The sequence below is a fragment of the Salarias fasciatus genome, chromosome 13, assembly GCF_902148845.1.
Source record: "Salarias fasciatus chromosome 13, fSalaFa1.1, whole genome shotgun sequence".
Lineage (NCBI taxonomy): Eukaryota > Metazoa > Chordata > Actinopteri > Blenniiformes > Blenniidae > Salarias > Salarias fasciatus.
The window spans coordinates 2,196,062-2,218,231 of NC_043757.1; the positions used below are offsets into that span (position 1 = coordinate 2,196,062).

General features: G+C 45.1%; 1 protein-coding gene across 1 annotated transcript; it reads right to left on the reverse strand.

Annotated features, from left to right (window-relative positions):
• Positions 1 to 6,668: 6,668 nt before the first annotated feature.
• Positions 6,669 to 11,976, reverse strand: ankrd1a (ankyrin repeat domain 1a (cardiac muscle)). Its single transcript, XM_030106298.1, has 9 exons — positions 11,902 to 11,976; positions 10,253 to 10,438; positions 9,784 to 9,912; positions 9,592 to 9,699; positions 9,371 to 9,469; positions 9,110 to 9,208; positions 8,450 to 8,548; positions 7,838 to 7,936; positions 6,669 to 7,613 (listed from the first exon to the last, which is right to left on the reverse strand). The coding sequence occupies exons 1-9, from the start codon at positions 11,926 to 11,928 to the stop codon at positions 7,521 to 7,523; spliced, it is 939 nt and encodes a 312-aa protein (XP_029962158.1). The 5' UTR covers positions 11,929 to 11,976; the 3' UTR covers positions 6,669 to 7,520.
• Between the last annotated feature and the right edge of the window lie 10,194 nt (positions 11,977 to 22,170).

Below are 22,170 nucleotides of genomic sequence, written 5' to 3' on the forward strand. Positions count from 1 at the left end.
CTTTTGTGCAACTTTAAGGAGCCCACCAGGGGTACATCAGAGTCAACGAATGGTAAATCACACCATGCATTTGGATCAATCTGGGGAACATTTTCGGTTTCCTTTTGGGAAGCTTTTACAGTTTGCTCACTCCTGTCCTCGATCCTGTCCAAACCGGCATTTGATTGTGCTCTGCTTTGTGTCACCATACCGACAGGTTTAACAGTTTGGTTTAACTCCTGCAACGTAGGGATATCCTGACCCAAAATCACCTGATAAGCAAGGTTGGCTTCCACCCCCACAGTTAACAGGTATGTATGGCCTGCCACCTCCACACACACTATGGCTGTTGGGTACATACGGTGATCCCCATGAACACATGAGATGTCCAGACATGGCCCCGCAAACTGGCACTGACCTTTTAGAACTGAGGGATTAACAAGGGTCTGTACACTCCCGGTGTCAGGTAAAGCTAATGCTGGCTCCCCATTAACGTTCACCTCAGTAATTTGTCGCTTGCCACCCCCTTGAACCTCCTCCTTTCCTGGTTGAGGGACAGGACAAAAAGTATGCACTCTTAGCCTTTCTGGTTGGACAATCTGGCTTTTTGTGCCCCTCCTGCCCACAGGAAAAACAAACTAGACCCTTGGTTGAAAGCTTAACTTTGCCAATGTTAACGGTTTCCTCCCTGGCCTTAGTTACCCCTAAACCCTGATCCAGATCACCACCCATACCAGAGCCCACAGACTTACTCTGCTCTGCGCTGCCCTTGGAGTGGGGATCAAACCGGAAGGTTTTAGGTCCTTGCCTGGGCGGAAGAAAGTTCTCCACCAACTCTGCTGCCTCCCACCAAGAAACTGGATGGCGCTCCTTAACCCAGACTCTCAGCTCTGGTAACAAGGAACTCTAGAACTGCTCCAGAATGAGGACTTCCCCCACTTGCTCCTTGGTCTTCTCCGGCTGCATCCATTTCTGGTACATGTCCTTGAGCCGGGTGGAAAACTCCCGCAGGGTCTCTCCGGGCTGGAAGTCAGGCTCACGGAACCACTGGTGGTACACCTCTTCTGTGATTTCATACATTGTGAAGAGAGTGATGATCTTGGGTGGTGCTGCGAGGGTTTGGAGGATGTTCCCCAGTGAGGAGTGGCAGACGGTGTCAAAGGCGGCCTTCAGATCAATGAATCCTATATAAAGTCCAAAAAGGTTCATTTGGTCTTCCAAGTATAATCCAAATCTAAAGTTCTTTTCCACAGACCAGTGTGTTTGTTTGTTTACCTTACTGACGGTTTCGACAGCTGTCAGCCATCTTCCTCTGAGGAAGAATTAAGAGGAAGATGGCTGACAGCTGTCGAAACCGTCAGTAAGGTAAACAAATAAACACACTGGTCTGTGGAAAAGAACTTTCAATTTGGAATCCTATATACAGATGGCGGTCTTTACGGAATTCACGGGTCTTCTCTATCAGCAGACGTACAGCAGAGATGCAGTCGACTGTGGAGCGATTGGGCATAAAGCCAGCCTGCTGGGGACGGCGGCGGCTTCTGATCGCTGGAAGGGCACGGTGAAGCCAGATCCTGGTGAAGACCTGGCCAGGGATGGAGAAATGCCTTTATGGTTTCTGCAGACAAGCCGATCACCCTTGCGTTTCCAGAAGGGCAGGATGACCCTCTGGTCCAGTCGGTGGCAGCTGCTCTGTTTCCCACACCTGACTGAATAAATGGGTCAGCCACTCCACCATGGCATCGCCGCCGGCTGTGAGCATCTCACCGGTGATAGCACAGATCCCCCGGCATTGTTTATGTCCACACTAAAAATTTGAAAAGCCTTCAGGAAGATGGAGCCATTATCGGTGGTTTTCCTCACAACTTTGCTGCTGATGCCATATTCACAATGAATGTCATTGAGTGCGGTGGCCAAAACATCAAAAGTGAAGGAACCTCTTCGCTTTCTGCAAGCTAGGGCTACTGAACGTCTAGTTAGATCTGTAGGGTTCACCCAATGGGCAGTCACACCAAGGAAGCTCCTTCTCCTAACTGACCAGCAGTCTGTAGTGGTGGTCATGTGATCCACTTTACTCATTCCTCAGTTAACACGCTTTTCATGGTCTTTGTTAAATCTTCAGTCCTTGATCTCAGGGTGACCCGTGTGATGACTTTGGCAGTAGGGAGGAGATCTGTGAGAAGCTCTCTGAAGGCTTCATTTTCAACAGTTGACCATGGCTGGAGCCCGTTGACAACATACTGAACAATGGCCCTTTGACCTGCACTCTGAGATATGGATCAGGTATCCAGCACGGTGCTGTTTGATGGTGGAGGTCTCAGCTTCCGAAACCCTCTTTCTTTTCTGTGAAGTCGGCTGCTCATATTTTTTTAGATGGTGTGGATGTGCTCTCTACATAAGATAAGATAAGATAAGATAAGATAAGATAAGATAAGATAAGATAAGATAAGATAAACTTTATCGTCTCAGTAACAACAGGAATGTCAGTCCAGCTGGTAGCCGGCGCCCAAGTTAGAGCTGTTCACCGTATGCTGGCTGTTTAATAAAACAATAGAAATAGAAATAATGGAAATTTTCAAACGGTTACTCTTGGTGTGACACACTCTATAACATTGACCAGAAGGTAACAGCTCACACTCAGAAAAAAGAGTGTAAGAAGGATCGGACAGTCCTCTGTTAGCCAGACCGAGCACTGCCTTCTCAAAGATCACCTGAAGAGATGGAGAGTCCTTCTTGCCAATTACCTTCATGGCTGTTTTTTCCATTTTTGCCAGTCTGGCTTTCAGCTGAACAGAGAGAGTCCCGAACCGAGCTGCGATCCCATACCTAATGATACTGCTGAGAACATTCACTTATAAATTGACATATCGATCAGGATTTCACTTTTGATTTTGATTATTTCAAGTGTTTTTTAATACAGGATATTGAGTCTATTTTATATTGTCTGTTCATTTTCTCCCACCTTCACTACCTGATCAAGGTTAACTGAAGCGCTCTTGCTTTAACCAGGCAGGGCTGGGAGCCAGAGCCAGGTGTTTTTACCCTGCAGGGTGATTCTCAAGAGTAATGACATTAACTGAAATTATAAATGATGCAGGACAGAGAGAGATTTTTCAGGCGAACAGTGAATCCATTACTTCAATATTTCATTACTGGATACATATGAAAAGAAAAAAATAGGTAACACTTTACCTGAAGCACCCATGTATAACACATCATTAGTATATTATAGCACTGTATAACTATAGTTATAAACACTCATAAATGATCACAATGCTTTATAACATCAGGACCTAACTCTAACCCTAATCCTAATCCTATGCTGTATAGTGGGTTATAAAGCATTGTGATAATTTATGAGTGTTTATAAGAACTTATAATGTGTTATACTGGTGCTTCAAGTAAAGTGTTACCAAAAAATGTCAAAGGAAAAACAAATATCAGTGTAAAAATGAGAAAGTATTCAGTAATCACTGATATCACAATCTTGTTTGAATTTTTCCAGGTGAAGTTTGACAGTCAGCAGCAACATAAGCACCCTCACTGGACGTCCAGGAAAATTAGTCAATCAAAATAGCAATGCCCAATATGTTTTTATTTCATTTTGGATTTGTAAATGTATTTTATTTTTTATGTTTGAAAATGTTGAGACCCAAACTGGCTCCAGCTGGAAACTCAACAGAGCTGGAGGATTCAAATCAGGGAGCCAAACCAAACAGGCATTTTGTTTTTATTCTTTTTTTTTTTTTAACTTATTCCTCTAATCTTTTTTTTTTTATTATTTTTTAGTGTTTTACTTTTTAATTTCCTTATCATACTTTTCTTTATTTTTAATTCTTTATAAATCTTGAACAGGGCATGGGCGAGACATTGATGCACCAAAGACAGCATCATTAGTGTTTGCATACTGTCGCTCCCCTTCGCACATCACCCCTGAATGTCAGGAGATGGAATTATGAACCATCGCTGGTGCAGTTAACTTCAGATGAGGCTCTTCAGACAGTGTGGAGGAAAATGTTAAATATTTTGACTTAGTTCAAAATATTTTCTCTCTCATTGTGTTCTGGCTGACTGAGGCGTTTGTTTATGGCTTGGAATTTTTTTTTTTTTTTTAATAAGAGAAGATGTGTCACATGGCGACAAAGGGAGGAAAGCTGGACCCAAGATACCAAACACTACAGAAGAGGTGGGAAAACTCGTTTCATCGTCCATAAAGAAATCAAAAACGGAGATCACAGCGGGCTCAGGAGCGAGATGCATAATGCAGAAGGATGTAGTAGTGGAGGGCAGAGGTGGAGGAACACGGACACTGAGCCACTGAAATGCAGTAAACACAGCCTGAACCTGCAGCCAGAGCAGCCGGGGTCTGAGTCTTAAAGCCAGAGCAACAGGTGGCCGGAATCACACTCAGCTGGAAGACATGAGGGCAGCGACGAGCAATCAGACATGAGGAGGAGCCGAGGAGCCCGAAACCGGAGGCAGAGTCCGACAACCTCATGAAAACACACGAGACAAGGCATGAACCCCGACAGAACCAGGCACACAAAGTGAAAGTTTAACTTGTTCATATTAACAAACATTAACATAACTGTTTTTTTTTTATTTTTATTTTTTAACTTTAGACTGTCATGTTTTTCTATATTGTTTGTTTGATGACGTTACTTCTGAGTCCAGGTTTGTACTCGTTGCACTATTTTCATTTGGAGAGAGAAGGCTTTGTCTGGTCAGCACTCATTTAACATGCAGTTGTTCAGCAGGGGGAGTTTTCAACTTTATATTTAAATAAATAGTCAACTGTGTCCCAAATTGTCCCACTGAGACAGTCCACTTGTTTTTCAGCGACGCAACAGAGACGTCTTCTTCAAAATGATGTCATGTAAACTGGGACTGGCTATCGACTACATTCATTTGTATTTAAGACCAATTTTCACATATTTAAAGACGTGTCAGATGTTTTTCAGGGACTGTTTTCTGACTGGGTTTAAATATGCTGAGATTCTTCACATAATGGATCAGAGGCATAAAAAAACAACCAGACTGAGGTTTTATATTAGGCTTCTACAGTTGATCTGCGGAGATGAGCTGACGGTTCATGGAGACTCCACCTCACAACGTCCAGGAGTGGAGAAACATCCACTGCTCCAGAGCTCTGACGGAGGCTCAATGATCCAGCCGATGGCCTCCCTGCTGCTCCCCGTCCGATTCAGCAATCATCACATCACAAACTGCTTCATTTCAAAATCAGCTTTATTCATCCAACAGTCCATAAATACAAATGACATTTCAACAAAAGATAAGATGAATCAAGGACCGTCTCATTCAACATGTTTCAAACTTCCTCTGATCCAACTGTGACTCCTCAGCTTCTTCACTCTCACTGGTCGGTTTAAATCCAGAACTGTTCCCACTGCAGCCGAGCACAAACACCCAGCTGAGGATCAGCTGAGGATCAGCTGAGGTTCGGCTCTTTCCACAGAGTTCAAAAATGACTTGTCTTGATGGAGGCTCAGACAGCTCTTTGACATGTTTCATGTCTTCACTTGTCAGATTTTCATCTGAATGTTTTGACATTTTTGAGTGAATTTAGTGAAAATAAGCAAAAAGAAAATGCAACTTTATTCCTGTTTCTGTTTATTATGTGACTGAGAGGAGAGTGGACCGTGAGACGACGTCATCAGAGAGCCTGTCCAATTATGTTATTAGAGAGTGTCTCTGATGATGTCATCGGAGAGCTCGTCTGATGATGTCATCGGAGAGACTGTCTCTGATTATATAATCATGAGCATCTCTGATGATGTCATTGGAGAGAGTGGTCTGATGATGTAATCGGTGAGCATCTCTCTGCCACAAAACAAACACACTTGCACATTTATGTCAAAATGTCCAAGTTTCTTTGTCCCTGCCCAAACATATCTCACTTTATCGTCCATGTGTGTGTGTGTTTGTGTGTTTGTGTGTGTCCACCCAGACAAGCTGGTAGTAAATTTCTAAGGCCATTCTTCAGTTTCGGTGCTTTCATACACCAGATCAAGATGGCTGCCCTTAAATTCGCCCCAAAGTGCAGCCATCAAACGGCGCCGGTTGTTTGGCCGGCCGCCACAACATGTCCGGTCCAGTCACCGTTTATCCACAAAACCTGTTTCCACCGCAAAGAGTCAAACTTTGCTTTAATCGATACACAGAAAATTCAGCTACTTCCAAGCGTAAAAAACTTTTTTGCAAATTTTGAATTTCTAGAGTTTCCATTAATGTTAATTTTTGCTTTCTGTGAAAATTGTAATCACAGTAGCTGGATGGAAACCCTGTTAATGAAAGACTTCAGATGACACTTCATCTGAAGAGAATGTTTAAAATACTTGTTCCCTCTCTTCTGAAGGCTCAAGAAAATAACAATGAAATGTGCAAATCAGCAGTTTTATAAAGTCAAATCTTTTCGTAGAGAACTTTGTTTCTATGTGAGATGGAAACAAGTTGCAGAGCTGCTGTCTCTCGCTCTCTGTTGTACGCAAACAGGCTTTGATGGGTTTTTGTTTCCCTTAACTCCTGTTTACTGGAGGCGCCTCAATTTACTCAGTCCTGCAACATGACAATGTCTCACTGTAAGCTAACTTAGCGTTAGCTGTGACTAGCATTAGCTTGGTTAATAAACGGTTAGCTTCCCTTCAGAAGTGCTGCATGTTCGTAGTTTATCTCAGCTGCCTGGTTGCTTCTTCTTCTTGTGAATAGTTCATAAATCTGTTTGTTCAAAAGGCAATGCTAATGCTAATGCTAACATGACAATAGTCCAGCTGTGTGGAAATCATGACGATGGCTTTGGAAAATTTCCAGAAATCGACCCATGACTGTGATATCGTCATGTCTTTCGTTGCACTTTTAGACATGAGAGTGAAGAGATTTTTCTCAACCCGACATAAAAAACTTTCTCTGCCCAGTCTCGTCTGTCAAGCTTAACAAAAACAAAATGCAACATAAGACCAAAGAACTTTAAACTCATCTGAATGTTTGAGTGAATCAACAGGAGGCTCAGATGTGTGTAGAAATAAACTCAGTGAGTTCTGTTAGTTAAAGAAATAATAACAATATAAATTCCATCTGTTAAATCAGATAAAGTGTCAAACCAACTACAGTCAAACTACAGTCACCCAAGTATTAAAGTGTACAATACTGAAATAAATCAATCAAAACTGATCAATGGGACGGCGGTGCGAGACGTCACCCCGTCGACTCAACACGCTGACTTCAACTCAGCTTGAAATAAAGAGTTAAGAAAAGCCGAGACATTGTCCAGCAATATTTGGCGATCAATGAATCAATCAGAGATAATAATAATAATCACATTATCAATGGTATCCTGATTAGAATTCACATTATTGAGCCATGGCTCGAACCACAGGGAACGAGCCTCGAGGGTCGATGGTTCAAATCCCGGAATCGAGCCGGGAGGCTGACGGACTTCCCTGGATTGACTGGAGTGTGTGATTCAATAAATACACGAGACCTGTGGCTCTCAGCTGAAACCTCCTTCTGGACCTTTCCCACTTCTACTGTTTGGATTTCTCCTCGCTGAAGTTGCACAGGAGGCTTTTGGCGCCGCTCTGCCACGAATACAGCGTCTCCATCGGAGTCTTGCCATCCTGCACAGAAACACAGGAGCGAGCGGCATGAGGGAAGCACAGGCCCATCAAAGAAACCGCTTTCTCTTATTCAGTGTTCGCATGGTTTTCTTTAGAATAAAATCACCATCGAAACTTGATATCGATATCGGTAAATATCAGTTTTCGGCCATAACGGGAATCTTAATGCTGGTATTGATCAGCATCGTAACCTGGGAGCATCTGTGGTTTCCATGGATACTCACGGCGTTCTTGGTGGTGAGGCTGGCCCCGTACATCATCAGCAGCCTGATCATCTTGAACCTGTTGATTCTCACGGCGTCGTGCATGGGCGTGTCTCCGTCCTGCAGACAGACGGGGAGACAGCGGGACTCGGATCAGGTCCTGGTTTCTCCACGGTTCCAGTGAAAACACAGCGTTGTTTCATTTTCATTTCAGAAAGTCGTCACATTTCCGCATGAAGCTGCTGATTTACTTCAGAAAAACCAGAAACCAGACGGTGTTTTCTGAGACATTATTGACTCGTTTCCATGAGACGACTGCTAATAAATACAGGCCACGTTTACAGGACGGCGTTCTGAAGTGAAAACACAAAACTTTGGACTATTTCGAGGATTCGGAGTCGGAGCAACTGAAAACACAACTTTTCAGCTGTGTTTCGTGGAAACGTGGGACTAAATACCTAGTTTTCAGCATGCTGCCATGTAAATCAACTTCATTTTTGAAATGTTGCCATGTGGATGTGAAACTTTTCTAAACTGAGGGAGTTAACCAGAGTTTGCTCTGCTGAGAGCTTCATGGAAGTTTCCCTCCGTTCAGCTGACTGAGCAGGGCTATCACGCTCTCGCAGGTCTTACTCTGTCTCTGGCGTTGACGTCCGCCCCGCAGTGGATCAGGTACTCGGCACACTCGCAGTGTCCCGTCCTCACGGCCACGTGCAGAGGAGTGCTGTGCAGCTGAGGAGGAGGGGTCAAATTACGGGATTAATGCACGAAACAGGAACAGGGGATTGAAGACACTGAGTCATTGACTGGTTGTCGTCTGTCCTCCTACCAGCAGATGGCGCCCAAACACAAAGGTTGACCCACTGCAAACAGCCTAACAAGCCCAACTAACCTCACTAACTCACCGGCCAGAAAGGACCCGATTTCATCTGAAGTGATCCAGACTGGTCTAACGGAGACATAATAACCTTCAATTTGTAACGTTAAAGCCTTTTATCTGCTCACAGTGTCAGTTTATGCAAAATGTTTCACAATTAGTAGAAAATGACTTCATCCTCAACATCAGGCCAATATCAGTGAAAGCTTCTGCTTCAGCTGTTGCATTCTGGGTGTTCTTCCAAAATCCACTGAATGGCCCCTACCAGCCTCTACTGGCCCCTACCAGCCCTACCAGCCTCTACTGGCCCCTACCAGCCCTACCAGCCTCTACTGGCCCCTACCAGCCCTACCGAACCCTACCGGCCTTACCGGCCCCTATACCGGCCCCTACTGGTCCCCACAGGCTGGACTCACCTTGTCTCTGGAGGTGAACTTGGCTCCCTGGTCCAGGAGGAGCTGCAGGGCGGGCAGGTTTCCTCCTCTGCAGGCCCAGTGCACAGCTGTGGCCTCCAGCTGCACACACACACATTCAGTCAGCTCTGTGTGTGTGTGTGTGTGTGTGCGTGTGTGTGAGTCTCCTGCTCTCTGATACCTGATACTTTTGTCGATATCACTGCATCCGGATTGGAAACAGAACATATCAACATGTCAAAGAGCCTTTTAAAGAAATCCCACCTTGTCTTTCTTCTCGATGGCGACGCCGCTCTCCAGGAGTCTCTTCATCACCTCCACATATCCGCCGAAAGACGCCTTGTGCAGGGCGGTCCTCTGGAACTGTCCATCGAGACAAACGACCACACGTCACAAACTGTCACATCTCTTCCTCTTTCCTTCCAAAGTTTCAGAAGTGAGAGGACTGATGAACCGATGACAGAGCCGAGGAGGCGGAGTCTCACGTGGTCTGCTGCGTTCGGGTTCCCTCCGTCAGCCAGGTACTTCTCCACCACAGGAAGCTTGTTCTCCATCACTGCTCTCAGGAAGAGCTGCTCGTCCACGATCTCTGGCTGCAAAGGTCGAGACAGCGAGACGTCAGCTCCCGGCCAGATTAGAGCATCTTCCTCCCGTTGTGTGTGAGAGTTGACTCTTACAATGCTCTCGGGCTCCGGCTCCTTCTTCTTGTGGACGGGGGCCTTCCTCTCCCTCCTCCTCTTCCTCAGCTGCAGGATGTTGAACAGGTCGTCCACCGTCTCCAGCTTCAGTCGGCCGCTCCGGTCCGTCTGTTCGGGCAGAGACGAGACAGACGACTTCAACACGACGGCGACAACGTGGAGAAAGAAAACACCACATTTAAAGAGAACGTCGACAACACTGGAAACACAACGTCACGTCGAGGTGAAGTACAAAACAGGCGGGGCCTCAGGAAGGCGGGGCCTCAGGAGGGCGGGGCTTCTAGAACTTCGTTTCTTATCGTCTGAAATCTACTCAAAGTTCCCTCCATTAAGAAGTTCCCCTCCTCGACTCAAGAGCGATCTTAGAGTTCTGTCAAGGCGGAGGCGGAGCTTTAAGATGACAGATCCCGTGTTGCGTTTGAGGCGGTCAGGCCGTTTCGGTACTCACGTTCAGGGCGGCCACGCTGACCTCTTCCTGCTCGCTGCCGCTGTCGCCCTCCTCCTGCAGAGCTCCGCCCACCTCCAGCTCCCGGTGGGAGCGCCGGTCGTCCCGTTTCTCCCGGTCGACGGCCGCCTCGTACTCGCCAACCTGGAAGTCGGCGGCCTCTTTGACCTCCGACCTCTTCCCGGTCACCTGAGAAGACAGCGAGTCAATGTTACAAGTGTTTATTTATGGTGATTTTTATTTATTTATTTATTTATTTATTTATTTATTATTGTTGTTGTTGTTGTTGTTTTATTGATGTTCTGCCATGATGATACGAACAAAAGATATTTGCTGTGAAGCAGATGATTCCTCTAAAGCTTTGTCTTTTGTTTGGATTTGATTTTTGTTTCTCTATTGAAGATTGAAAAATCTCAACTAGAAGTTTCTTTGAACATATTTAACCTCATTTAAAGTTTTTCAAGATGATTTCAATGAGTTTCTTTCTGTGATTGTATATTGAAGAACTGAAGTTTTGAAATATTAGATTGTCTTATTTTATTCCTGAGCAGCTGTTTTCTCATTTCTTTTCCCAGTTTTCACTACTTATAAAACAAGAAATGCAGTTTCATCATGTTGTGATTTAAAAACAGTTTTATCTTAAAATCTCATCTCATGTTTTATCTAATCCCATGTTTGTAAAAAATGTGAACCATCATTTGTGTCAAAATTCATTTAACAAAATCACACACAGAAAAAAAAAAGATTTCAGGCTCATTTTCTCATTTGAAAGAGTTTTAGCTCCCTATTTTCCGATCAAGAGAAAAAGTTAACATTTTTGAAATCAAAAAGAAAATCAGATGAATTGAAAAACAAAAAGAAAACATTAAAAAATATCTTTAGCAAAAACCTTAAAAATATTTTTAAATGTTTATGATATTTTTCCTGTAATTGATTTTCCTTGCCTATGACAATAATATTCTATTCTATTCTATTCTGTCATCATCACAAAGACATTTAAAGTTTTTTCATGACTTCAGGCTGTCACCTTCTTAGATTGTTTGTCAGTATTGCAGATTCTAAAAAAAGGGCAGTGAAACAACACAAAACAAATATGAAGAAAATATTTTTATGATGTTCAAACTTTCACATTATGTCAGTATTTTAAGAATTACTTTTCTTCATACGACAAGGAAGTTCTCTTTTTAAAAATCAGGTTAAATTATTGATTTAATATAAAAATGAATTGCTGTAATAAAGTGTAAAATTCCAATAGCTCATGTGGAACATTTTTCTATGTATAATTTCATTTGTGTAACCATCAAATTAAAATCGTCAACATATCAGCTTTCTTTTCCTCCTCACTTCCAAATAAAGACATTTTTATGACTTTGAATAAAAACATAAAAGAATTTTTAAATATTTTCACCATAAAAAAGAATAAAACTGAGCTTTCTATGTTGTTTTCTTTTAAATGGAAGCAGTTTCTATCTCTTCGAGCTTCATGTAAAGTCAAGTTTCTTTCAGTCAATATTAAATCATCCGAATAGTTTTTCTCCTCATTTGAAGATGTTTTCAGGATTGAAGGACCGACTGGAAGAAACTCGATTCAGTTTAAACAAGTTCAAGAAGCTGAATGTGGAAATCATTTCCAGGATGCAGGGAGGCCTCACCATCTCTTCCACACTGTGCAGTCCCATGGCTGAGCTCTGGACGGGTCGGACCGGCGCAACGGAGGAGGGTGTACGTCCCACTGCGTGTCTGAGAGTGTGTGTCTGTCTGTGTGTGTGTGTGTGTCTGCAGCCTCTTTTATAGCTGCCTCAGACATCTGCAGGAAAAAAAAGGTTCCTGTCTGTCATCCTGGATCACATTACACACACACACACACACACACACACACACACACACACACACACACACACACACACACACACACACACACACACACTGTCGCCAAGCAAAGAGAAGTGAGACATGTCACTCTCTTCTATTCAAACACTTTAACAAACTTTAAATGGGTTTAAGATAAGTTCAGCTTATTCCAATAATAATAATAATAATAATAATAATAATAATAGTAATGATCAAAGAAAATAATGTCAATTACAAGAAAACACCCTGCAATACTGTAATAATAAAGACAAAATCAGGTCAAAATGACAAAAAACAAAACAACCGACGCATTCAGTAAATGTATTTTTTATTTAGGTAATTATTTTTTCTTGTAGTGAAAACAAGGCAAATGTTATTATTATAAATTGATTATTATAAATAGCATAATCATCAGCATTATTATTATAATTATTGTTATTAGTAATAAAAAATGTGTGACGCTGACTGCTGCTCTCGACCTGCATGTTTTGTGTTGAAAGTCTTTGTATGATTGGATTTGTGTTCATGCAGGTTTTGTGTGGTAAGTGTATTATTTCTTTGTTTGAAATACATTTCAAAAATAAAAGCTGACTGTGTAGCGTCCTTATTCGAATGTCTGTCATGTTGCCGTCAGGCCCGTCCAGGTCTGCAGCTGTCCCCGCTGTGAGTGACTGAAACGCTGAGTGAGAGTCAGTTTTCAGGAGGAGTGACTCGTCTTCTCAAACACAGGATCTCTGCAGGCTTCACTCTCACCACGTGTGCAGAGAAACGCAGCGATATCACAGCGAGGCCTCGCTTCCTGGAGGAATAAATATTCTCCCAGCAGAGCAGCCAATCGCAGGTGGAGGTCAAAGGTCAAGAGGCTGCTGCTGCTGCTGGGAAATGTGGCGAATGCTCACATCTGAGAGTCATGTGCCGACAGCAGGGTGAGCTCACCGTGGACCAATCAGAGCGCAGACACGCTGGAGGAAGACATTGTTAATATATGGATGGATTTATTCATGTAATGAGCAAAGCTTTTAAAAATACTCTGATTACACCTCAGAGCTGCCCCCAGGAACACAGTGAGGTCCGCAGGTCCAGAGGGAGGCGCTCCGCAGGCTGTCAGTCACTGTCCTTCATGTAGTTTGCAGCTCTGTTAAGTTACTGCTGAGTAACTACTGTAACTACCGAGTACCTGCTGAATAACCACTGAGTAACTCCTGGGAAACTACAGAGTAACTCCAGAGTACATTTACAATGTGGGTAAAGGCTGAAGCCTTGTGACCTGCATGTTTGAGGCCAAAAGTCCCAACTTTCTACTTTTAGTTAGCATTGTGGGGAAAATCTTGAACACATTTGCTTGATTACACACACACACACACACACACACACACACACACACACGAATGGTGCAATGATGCAATAACTTGTAACTTGTGATACTTCTGTGTGTATATATATGTATGTATGTATATATATATATATGTGTGTGTGTGTGTATATATATATGTATGTGTATATATATATATATATATATATATATATATATATATATATATATATATATATATATATATATATATATATATATATATATATATATATATATATAGATAGATAGATATAGATATAGATATATACACATACGTGTGTGTGCATACATTCTGTGCATGTGACATTCTAGCTGTTGCATCCATTGGAAATATTTAAACGACCTGACGAGTGTGTTGACCTATTTCTGACAGGGGAATTATTTCTGTCATCTCTTCGTTTCAGGCTCTCGTCTTTTCATCTCTGTCTTTATTTATTTTTATGAGCCGCTTTTTGAAAGGATGAGTAGAAGTGTGAGTCCGGGCCGATCCCTGTGACGGCCGTCGCTGGCCTCGGAGCTCTGCTTGGTTCAGAACGGCGAAGTTCAGCATCCAGCCGCGATATTCTGGTGGTGTGATGAAGTCTGCGATCGACACGCCGCCGGTGGCAGAAATACCGAGCGGTTTGAGGGACGCTCCGGCGGCTAAATAAAAAAGATGAGATGAAGTCCCATGTGCCTCGTTCAGCTGCTGCTCGCACACAGAACACCTCATATCCTGCTCTGATGGCGGAGTGCGAAGATGACACCATCCTAGTGCGTGTGTGTGTGTGTGTGTGTGTGTGTGTGTGTGTGTGTGTGTGTGTGTGTGTGTGTGTGTGTGTGAGCCGGTAGTCTGGGACCGGTTTGGTGTTAAACCCTGAGGGATGCATCACAGGATTCTGTAATTATAAATAGGCCCCGTGCAGAATTCCTTCTCTGGAAATATATCTGCGTCGACTCTATAAGTAGCAGCGTAAATCCTCCTCTCACCCGGTTCCCTTGTTGGAGGGTGGAGGGGGGGCAGGTGGGGCGGGGTGGGGGTTTGGGGGTTTGGGGGGTAAAGTTGCCCCCGCCACTGTTTACGAGTGTGTCATCATATGGAGGTAATCCTTCACTCAGAAAGACAAACCGTCCGCTGGTAATTCTGTTTGCAGGCTCGTCCGCGGACCCTAATGCGGACCCCCCCCCCCCCCCCCCCCCCCCCCAGCCCCCCTACAGCCCCCCACAGCCCCCCACAGCCCCCTGACCGGCCCCCATTCGTCTGCCTGAGAGAGCTGTAACCGTGACAGCCGGAAGGTGAAGGTACCGAACAGTCTGCCAGAACAGGAACCTCAGAGTCTGGACGCTGCTGTTGACCGGCCGGCCGGTGTTGATTACCGGCCGGATGTCGTTGGTTACCAGCTGGACGGTGTTGGTGACCGGCCGGCCGGCTCGTTGGTGGAGCGGTCCATTCCCAGTCCGTCACGAGTTTGATTCCCCATCTCCCCCTGTCCACATGTCCTTTAGCAAGACGCTGAAGCCCGAACTGGACGGACTGAGCAGCAGCGAACTCGTCAGCCGCCTGCGTTTAGACTGAGAAATCCTCCAGCATCAAGGAACGGAAACAGGAAACGCTGGTAAAACTTAACTGACCTGCTTCAGTTGGTAAATCCTACATGAAACCAGGTCTTTCAAAATAAGTTCATAAATGACATGCAGTGAAAAAGGAAAAATTAAGTTCTAACACCTTAATTCTATAACTGGTAATACCAAAATAATTGAAGTGGTATGAATGTAATTTTTCAGTATATGTAATTCATTAACTTCATTCAGTTGAAGAAATTCAGTTACGTTGATCCAACATTTTCTTACACTTACAAAAAACCTTTCATTCCATCTGCTGTAACCATCCTGAACAACTTTAGATGACACACTGCACACTTTTAACACTTTTAAACTCTTTATTTATTTATTTTTTATTGTGTAAATGTGTCTCGATGGGAATGTGTGAATGTGTTTGTGAGTCTGTCACAGGAGAATTTCTGTCAGACAATGAAGTTTTCTGTTCTGTTCTATTCTGTTCTGTTCTGTTCTGTTCTTTCTTGCGCCGGCCTCCTCCAACACGTCTTCCTCCTGCTGTGCACGAAGCCTGAGCAGAGACAGAGCAAACCACTGCACCACCCACACAAAACACAGTAAGGCAGCTTGCTTTCAGAGGTTACTGAAAATGTTTTGATTATATATGAAAGAAAATTCAGTGTTTGATTCCCCAGAACAAAGGATGAAGCAATTCTGCCACAGGGAGAACATGCAAACTGAAAACTTCTCAAATGTGAAGCAGGATAGCAAAACCCTGCACTGTTTGTTTTTTTACTATTTTGTTGATTGAATGATTGAAAAAAAGTTAATTTTTCCAACATCTTGTTCCAAACAGCGGCAGAATCTCGAGGTTTAATGATTATCTTCAAACGGCTTCTGAGTGTGTGGAGGGACAAGCTGTTGAGGTGTGATGCTGCCGTTTATAACGGTGTGTGAACGAGGTCAGTGCGGATGCTGTGGCTCGAGTCCGAAGAGGTCAAACACACACACACACGCACACACACACACACACACACACACACACACACACACACACACTGATGCAGCTCGGCGTGAAGCTTCTTGCTGGGTATTAATAGAGGCGGCGCCGTAATGAGGCTCTTTAGGAGAGTGGAGATGTGCGGAGATTAACCGCAGGTGTCACCCTCAGCGGCGGCGGCGGTCCATGTGCACGGCCGTGCATAAGCATATAAGGACCGCGGCGGCGGCGTATCGCGCCGATCCGCGGCTCAAGGTCACAGGCTAACGGCGTACTTGTGTGTGGCTTCACGTGTGGCATGTGATCATCCTCATAAAGGCGTCGGGGTCAAAGGTGAAGTGCAGCGAGGCGACACCTGCTGTAACCACACATGCTGATACCCCCCCAGCCCCCAAGCCCCGCCCCCATTCATGTTATTCCTGGCTCACACCTCCGATCATCAACATCCTGGAATCCTCCTCAGGCCTGGAGCGGCAGCGTCCGGCCGGCTCTCTCTTCCTGGTCACAGGACCGCCGTCTGCTGCTGCCGCGCTCACATTTCATATTCAGAAACTCTGTGAGGAACAAAACCTCACCTTCCATCTCAACTGTCATTTCTTCAATGTCATTTTGTCAATTCCAGAACTCTCCAACAACAAAGGGGTTCGGACAGATTTCACGTCAACTCAAAACTACGATTCCAGCAAGTTTTGGAGCTTTTAAACAATCTAGAACTTTTCCACAAATTCTAGAACAGATGAGATATCCAATAAGTTTGAGACGTCATTCTAGAAACTCGACAAGTCAGAGAATCCTCACAAAATCTAGAACTTTGATACTTTCCAGAACTCTCATTCAGTTTAGAATTACTTTTGTTTCTCACAACATCGAGAACTCTCACATGTTCTGCAACGCCGACAAACGTTAGCATCAGCTCTGTTTCACAAATGTTCATTCTAGAATCCAGATCAGTTCCGCAATTCTAGAAGAGAACAGACTTTATCAGTCCCTGTGGGAACAGGGACAACTTGTGGCCCTACATGGAAACGACATCGTTTTCAGCGTTTCTGCCGTTTCCGTGGAAATGAAGCAAAATGTTTCCTTGTGAACGCCACCCATTTCTGAAACGCTGCGTTTTCGCAGGAAGTTCAGAACGAAGCGGACGTCTGTTGAGAAAAGACGAGTCCGTCCTGTGAGACCTGCTGGAAGTGGAGCGGCGCAGTTTGTTTTGGCCACGTGCTACTGATCCCGCCCCGCAGGCAGCGATCCCGAGGAATGGCCACCTCCACCCGGGAACAGGTGGAGCGGGCGCGGCGGCGGCGGCGGCGGCGGCGGAGGCCTGGGAGGGCTGGCCAGTGGCGAAGGGGAACCGGAGGCAGTCCTACAGCTCAAGGTTAAAGATGAGCAGCGGGATGTGTGTGTGTGTGTGTGTGTGTGTGTGTGTGTGTGTGTGTGTGTGTGTGTGGTGGTGGTGGGGTCTGTTTCCATGACAACGGTGCACAGAAATGCAACTTTTTGGAAACAGCTCCCCCAGCGGAGCTTTTGAAAGCAGTCCAACATGGAAATGAGGGAAAAGCAACTTTTCTGAAAGTCCAGCTTCTCCTGGACCTGGTAGTTCTAGAGCTGACAGTCACCATGACAACAGTCCCGCGTGGCATTCGGTCCGTCCCCGTGTCTCCCATTGTCCTCCTATTTCAGCATTTTGAAAATGTTGCCATGTAAACGTGAAACATCTCTGAAACAAAACATAAAAACCGTTGTGGTGTAAACGGGGTGTGTGTCAGTGTATCTGTTACTTTTTCCTTCGAGAAGCTTTTCACAACCTTTTGCTGGTATTTTTTTTTTACTCCAATTCCTCCTGACTGTCTTTCAGTCCTTGGAGGATTTTACAGAGACGTCGGACCACAAGAATTCAAATCCACAGATTTGTCTTGATTTTTCCGAAACAAACGCGCCCGCGGTGCGTCCAACCGTCCACAGCTTCGCCCTCCTGTTAGCAGTCGGTTCGGCTTCTCTTTGCTCAGTCGGCACGGCGGGCGGACTCGTTGCCCCGTCGTTGAGCCAGGCTGCGGTGGATCGGACTCGAACTTGAACTGTCAGGGTGGAGCGAGCAGCAGCTGAGTGAGGATTGGTTCCAGGGTGTGCCGGGCACCGGAATTCCCTGCCAGCCCGCGGGTCACGGTCCGAGCGTCCGGGCGCGTCGCGCTGAAATCTGACGCTGTCGCATTTCAACCGGCAGCTCCGGTGGAGACGCTGCCTTGCTCCCGGGCGGTGCAAGTGGGATTTACGCGTGATGAAGAGCAGCCACAGCTGTCGGCTCGCACGACGCGGCGCTTACAGCTGCTGGCGGACGCTAAACTTAGCAAAGCTCATGTTGGACAAGAGGATTTCTGACTTCACCCAGAAATATTGTCCATGTTTTTCAGAATCTGAAACGGGTCGATTTCCAGGTGCAGCAGAAATTGTGAGGAATTTGTTTTGGTGGACGAGCAATCAGACAAAAGAAAGAACAGGTTTAAACACAGGCACAAATACAAAATACAAATAGGAGGAATTAAGTCAAACAAATAACACAACAGCAATAACATAACAACAATAAATATTGAAGAATTCGAGTCCAGGCTGAGCCTTTCTGTGTAGAGATGGCATTTACTCCATCCATCCACCAGTCATCATCCATCCATCCATCCATCCATCCATCCATCCATCCATCCATCCATCCATCCATCCATCCATCCACCAGTCATCATCCATCCATCCATCCATCCATCCATCCATCCATCCATCCATCCATCCATCCATCCATCCATCCACCAGTCATCATCCATCCATCCATCCATCCATCCATCCATCCATCCATCCATCCATCCACCAGTCATCATCCATACATCCATCCATCCATCCATCCATCCATCCATCCATCCATCCATCCATCCATCCATTCATCCATCCATCCATCCATCCATCCATCCATCCATCCATCCATCTATCCATCCATCCACCGGTCATCAGTCAATCATCATCCATCCATCCATCCATCCATTCATCCATCCATCCATCCATCCATCCATCCATTCATCTATCCATCCATCCATCCATCCATTCATCCATCCATCCATTCATTCTTCTTTCCATCCATTAATCCATCCCTCCATCATCCAAGCATCCATTCCTCCTTCAATAATCAGTCAAACATTATCCATCATCCACCTATCCATCCATCCATCATCCATCCAGTCTTTCATCTTTCCATCCATCACTCCATCATGCACTCATTCATCCATCCAGCCATCCATCCATCTGTTATGCATCCTTCCAGCCATCCATTCATCCATCTGTCATCCATCCATCAATTCATCTATCCATTCATTCATCTTTCCATCCCTCCATCCCTCTAAATGATCAGTCATCATCCATCCCTTACATCCCTTCATCCATCCGTCCAGCCTGACTGTTTTTGAAAAGTTGCACTTTGTCAGCAGTTTTCAGAAAGTTCCATCTTCATCGGCTTCATCGCTGTCGTAAACGGGACCTGAATGTTTCTGATTCAGAGAGTCGGCGTCTTGAAATATTCTCCCGTCTGATGATTCCACAGCAGTAAAGCGTGATGAGAGGAGGCGTGTCCGTCAGTTTGAGGACACGCCCACAATGCTGCGTTCTCACCACATGCTTCAGACTGAGGGTTCAATTCCCGTGTTTAAAATACCACACTTAGCCACAGGAGCAGTCATGTGTGGAATGTGCTTCGCAGAATGAATGTGACTGCTGCTAAAAACCATGTATGGAGAATAATGAGTCAGAGAGAGTGAAACGAAAACTGTGGATGAGTCAGGCGGCTCGCCACATGGGAACCTGCTAAATAAGACTCTGACTGAGAGGAGATGTGAGAGCTGATCAGCGAGCAGAGGATCCGCTTTCAAAACCGAAAGAAAAGAAGGGCTGGAACACAAGGAGGGAGCAGAAATGAAGAGGGGAGATAAACGAGAGGAACAGAGACACAGGGAAGGAAGGAGAGAGAGAGAGAGAGAGAGAGAGAGAGAGAGAGGAGAATTCAGAAAGCGGCGGCTGCAATCGGAGGGTTCAGATCCACATTCCTGTAGAGTGAGGAGTGTGTGTGTGTGTGTGTGTGTGTGTGTGTGTGTGTGTGTGTGTGTGTGTGTGTGTGTGTGTGTGTGTGTGTGTGTGTGTGTGTGTGTGTGTGTATGTGTGTGAGAGACACACACAAAGTGGTTTCACAAGTGATAACCCTTCAGTCTGATTCCACTGCTGTGGTGGGAGAGTTTCAGTGGAGAAGACGAGCAGCAGGAAGTGAGACAGAACAACACTTTCAGTTTGTCTTAATATCGTTTTATCTCCATCTGCCTTCGTCCACCCCGATATGTAAAAGTCAATATAGCCATTTGTGTGTCAGAAAGTGTGTCTAAATATCACACTCTCCTCCTCTGGCTCACCCCCACTAACCTCCAGATTATAGAGCATCGTCCACCCTTGAGCCGATGTAACCAGCACAAAGCGTTGTCTCATTGCACTCTGACCCAGAGGGACTCAGGATGAGCCTCATACTGACTTTCAGGTGTTGAGCTTCAGATGCTCGGGCGTTAATCCCGCTGCATCATGTGAAAGAAAAATCCTCCAGTTTGACCAAAAAAGATTCTTCCGCTTCGCTGGAAACACCAGAGTCCTGAACCCCGAGTCCCCTCCGACATAAAAGTGACTCTTCAGAATTTTCTTTTTTGTCCCACTGCGAGACGGGAAGCGTGGTTACCATGACGACACATTCCACTTCCCCAAAACAAGAGGTCCCGTCCCGCCGGCCGATGCCGCTGAAGACTTTCCCTCCGGTGGCCCCTCGTCTGAGTCACCCAAGACTTTTCCCTCCAAACTGTGTGGAAAATCCACAGATCAACATGTGAGCGACCACAAACTGATGCAGGAAGCAGCTGCTCCCGACAGCCGTCACGACACACTCAGGTCCCGAGGACCGATCCACTGTTCGCTCAAACGATTCAGTCTGCGGCTAAAAGACGACTGATCCGGAGATCAGTTTTCAGTTTGAGGTGCTTCTCTCTCTTTTTTTTCCTGGTTAAATTTTCGATCAGTTTAAGGAGGAAATGTATAAATGAAGGGAAGACGGCTCGGATCCATTCAAGGGCTGCAAAAAGCAGCACATTAATTGAGACAGCTTTAGCATGAGGCATTTGCATTATCTGTTACTAATATGACCAACTTTGTCCACTAAAAGAGCATCTTATTCATCCTCCACTGACTCCTGACCTCCGGACAGCAACAGAGCATCTTCCTCCCACTGACTTCAGCGAACGTCCAGAATATAGAACATCCTCCTGACACTGACTGCATTACTGTGTAATAATATAAATATAAAAATAGACTAACATCTAACAACTAAAATGAATATCATCATGAATATAAAAAATGAGCTGTATGTGTTCAATGACCTACTTTCAGTTATAAAAGAAAGTAACTCATGCCAACTCAGTATTGAGGTAAAAGTGCAAAGTGCTCTTTATTCCTGCAACGACTTCCTGTATTTACTTCAACTGACATCGAAAACAGCGTTTTACTACACGACACGGCCGTTCTAACAGTGTTTTACTTTTAGTTAGAATAATCAACGGAAGTCCAGACGTCCTTCTTTATTACAATGTGTGTGTGTGTGTATATGTATGTGTGTGTGTGTGTCTGAGAGAGAGAGAGAGAGAGAGAGAGAGAGAGAGACCTCAGCATCTGCATTGACCTCATTCACTCACAGTTATCAAAAGCAGCGTCTTAAATAAAGTTTATTCTTCCATCTTTATTCTTCTTAAACGTGAAAGTTAAACTTTGGGAAAAGATGCTGAAATAATAAACTTTTTTCAGTCATTCAATCAAGAAATTGCTCCAGAAAGTGAGTGACGATGCAGCGGTTTGCCCTGTCACCTCACATTCGTTTGTTTTTTGTTTGCATGTTCTCCCTGTAAAAACAATCCGTTTTATGTGGAATCAAACGTTGTGTGCGTGTGCGTGAGTGTGTGTGTGCGCGCGCGTGCTTGTGTGTGTGTCTTTCAGTTTCTCTGCTGGTGGCTTCCCGCCCACCGCTGCCCCTCCTTCTGCCGCTCTGCCGCGCCGCTCTGCCGCGTCGCTCCGCCGCGCCGCTCTGCCGCTCCTCTTTCTGCCGCGTCGCCGCGCCGCTCCGGTGCTCTG

Coding starts and splice junctions, on each gene's coding strand:
- ankrd1a (XM_030106298.1), bottom strand. CDS start 11,928: ATGGGACTGCACAGTGTGGAAGAGATG. Junction 10,439..11,901: donor TGCACAGTGTGGAAGAGATG/GTGAGGCCTCCC, acceptor CTGTCTTCTCAG/GTGACCGGGAAGAGGTCGGA. Junction 8,549..9,109: donor AGTTCACCTCCAGAGACAAG/GTGAGTCCAGCC, acceptor CCTCCTCCTCAG/CTGCACAGCACTCCTCTGCA.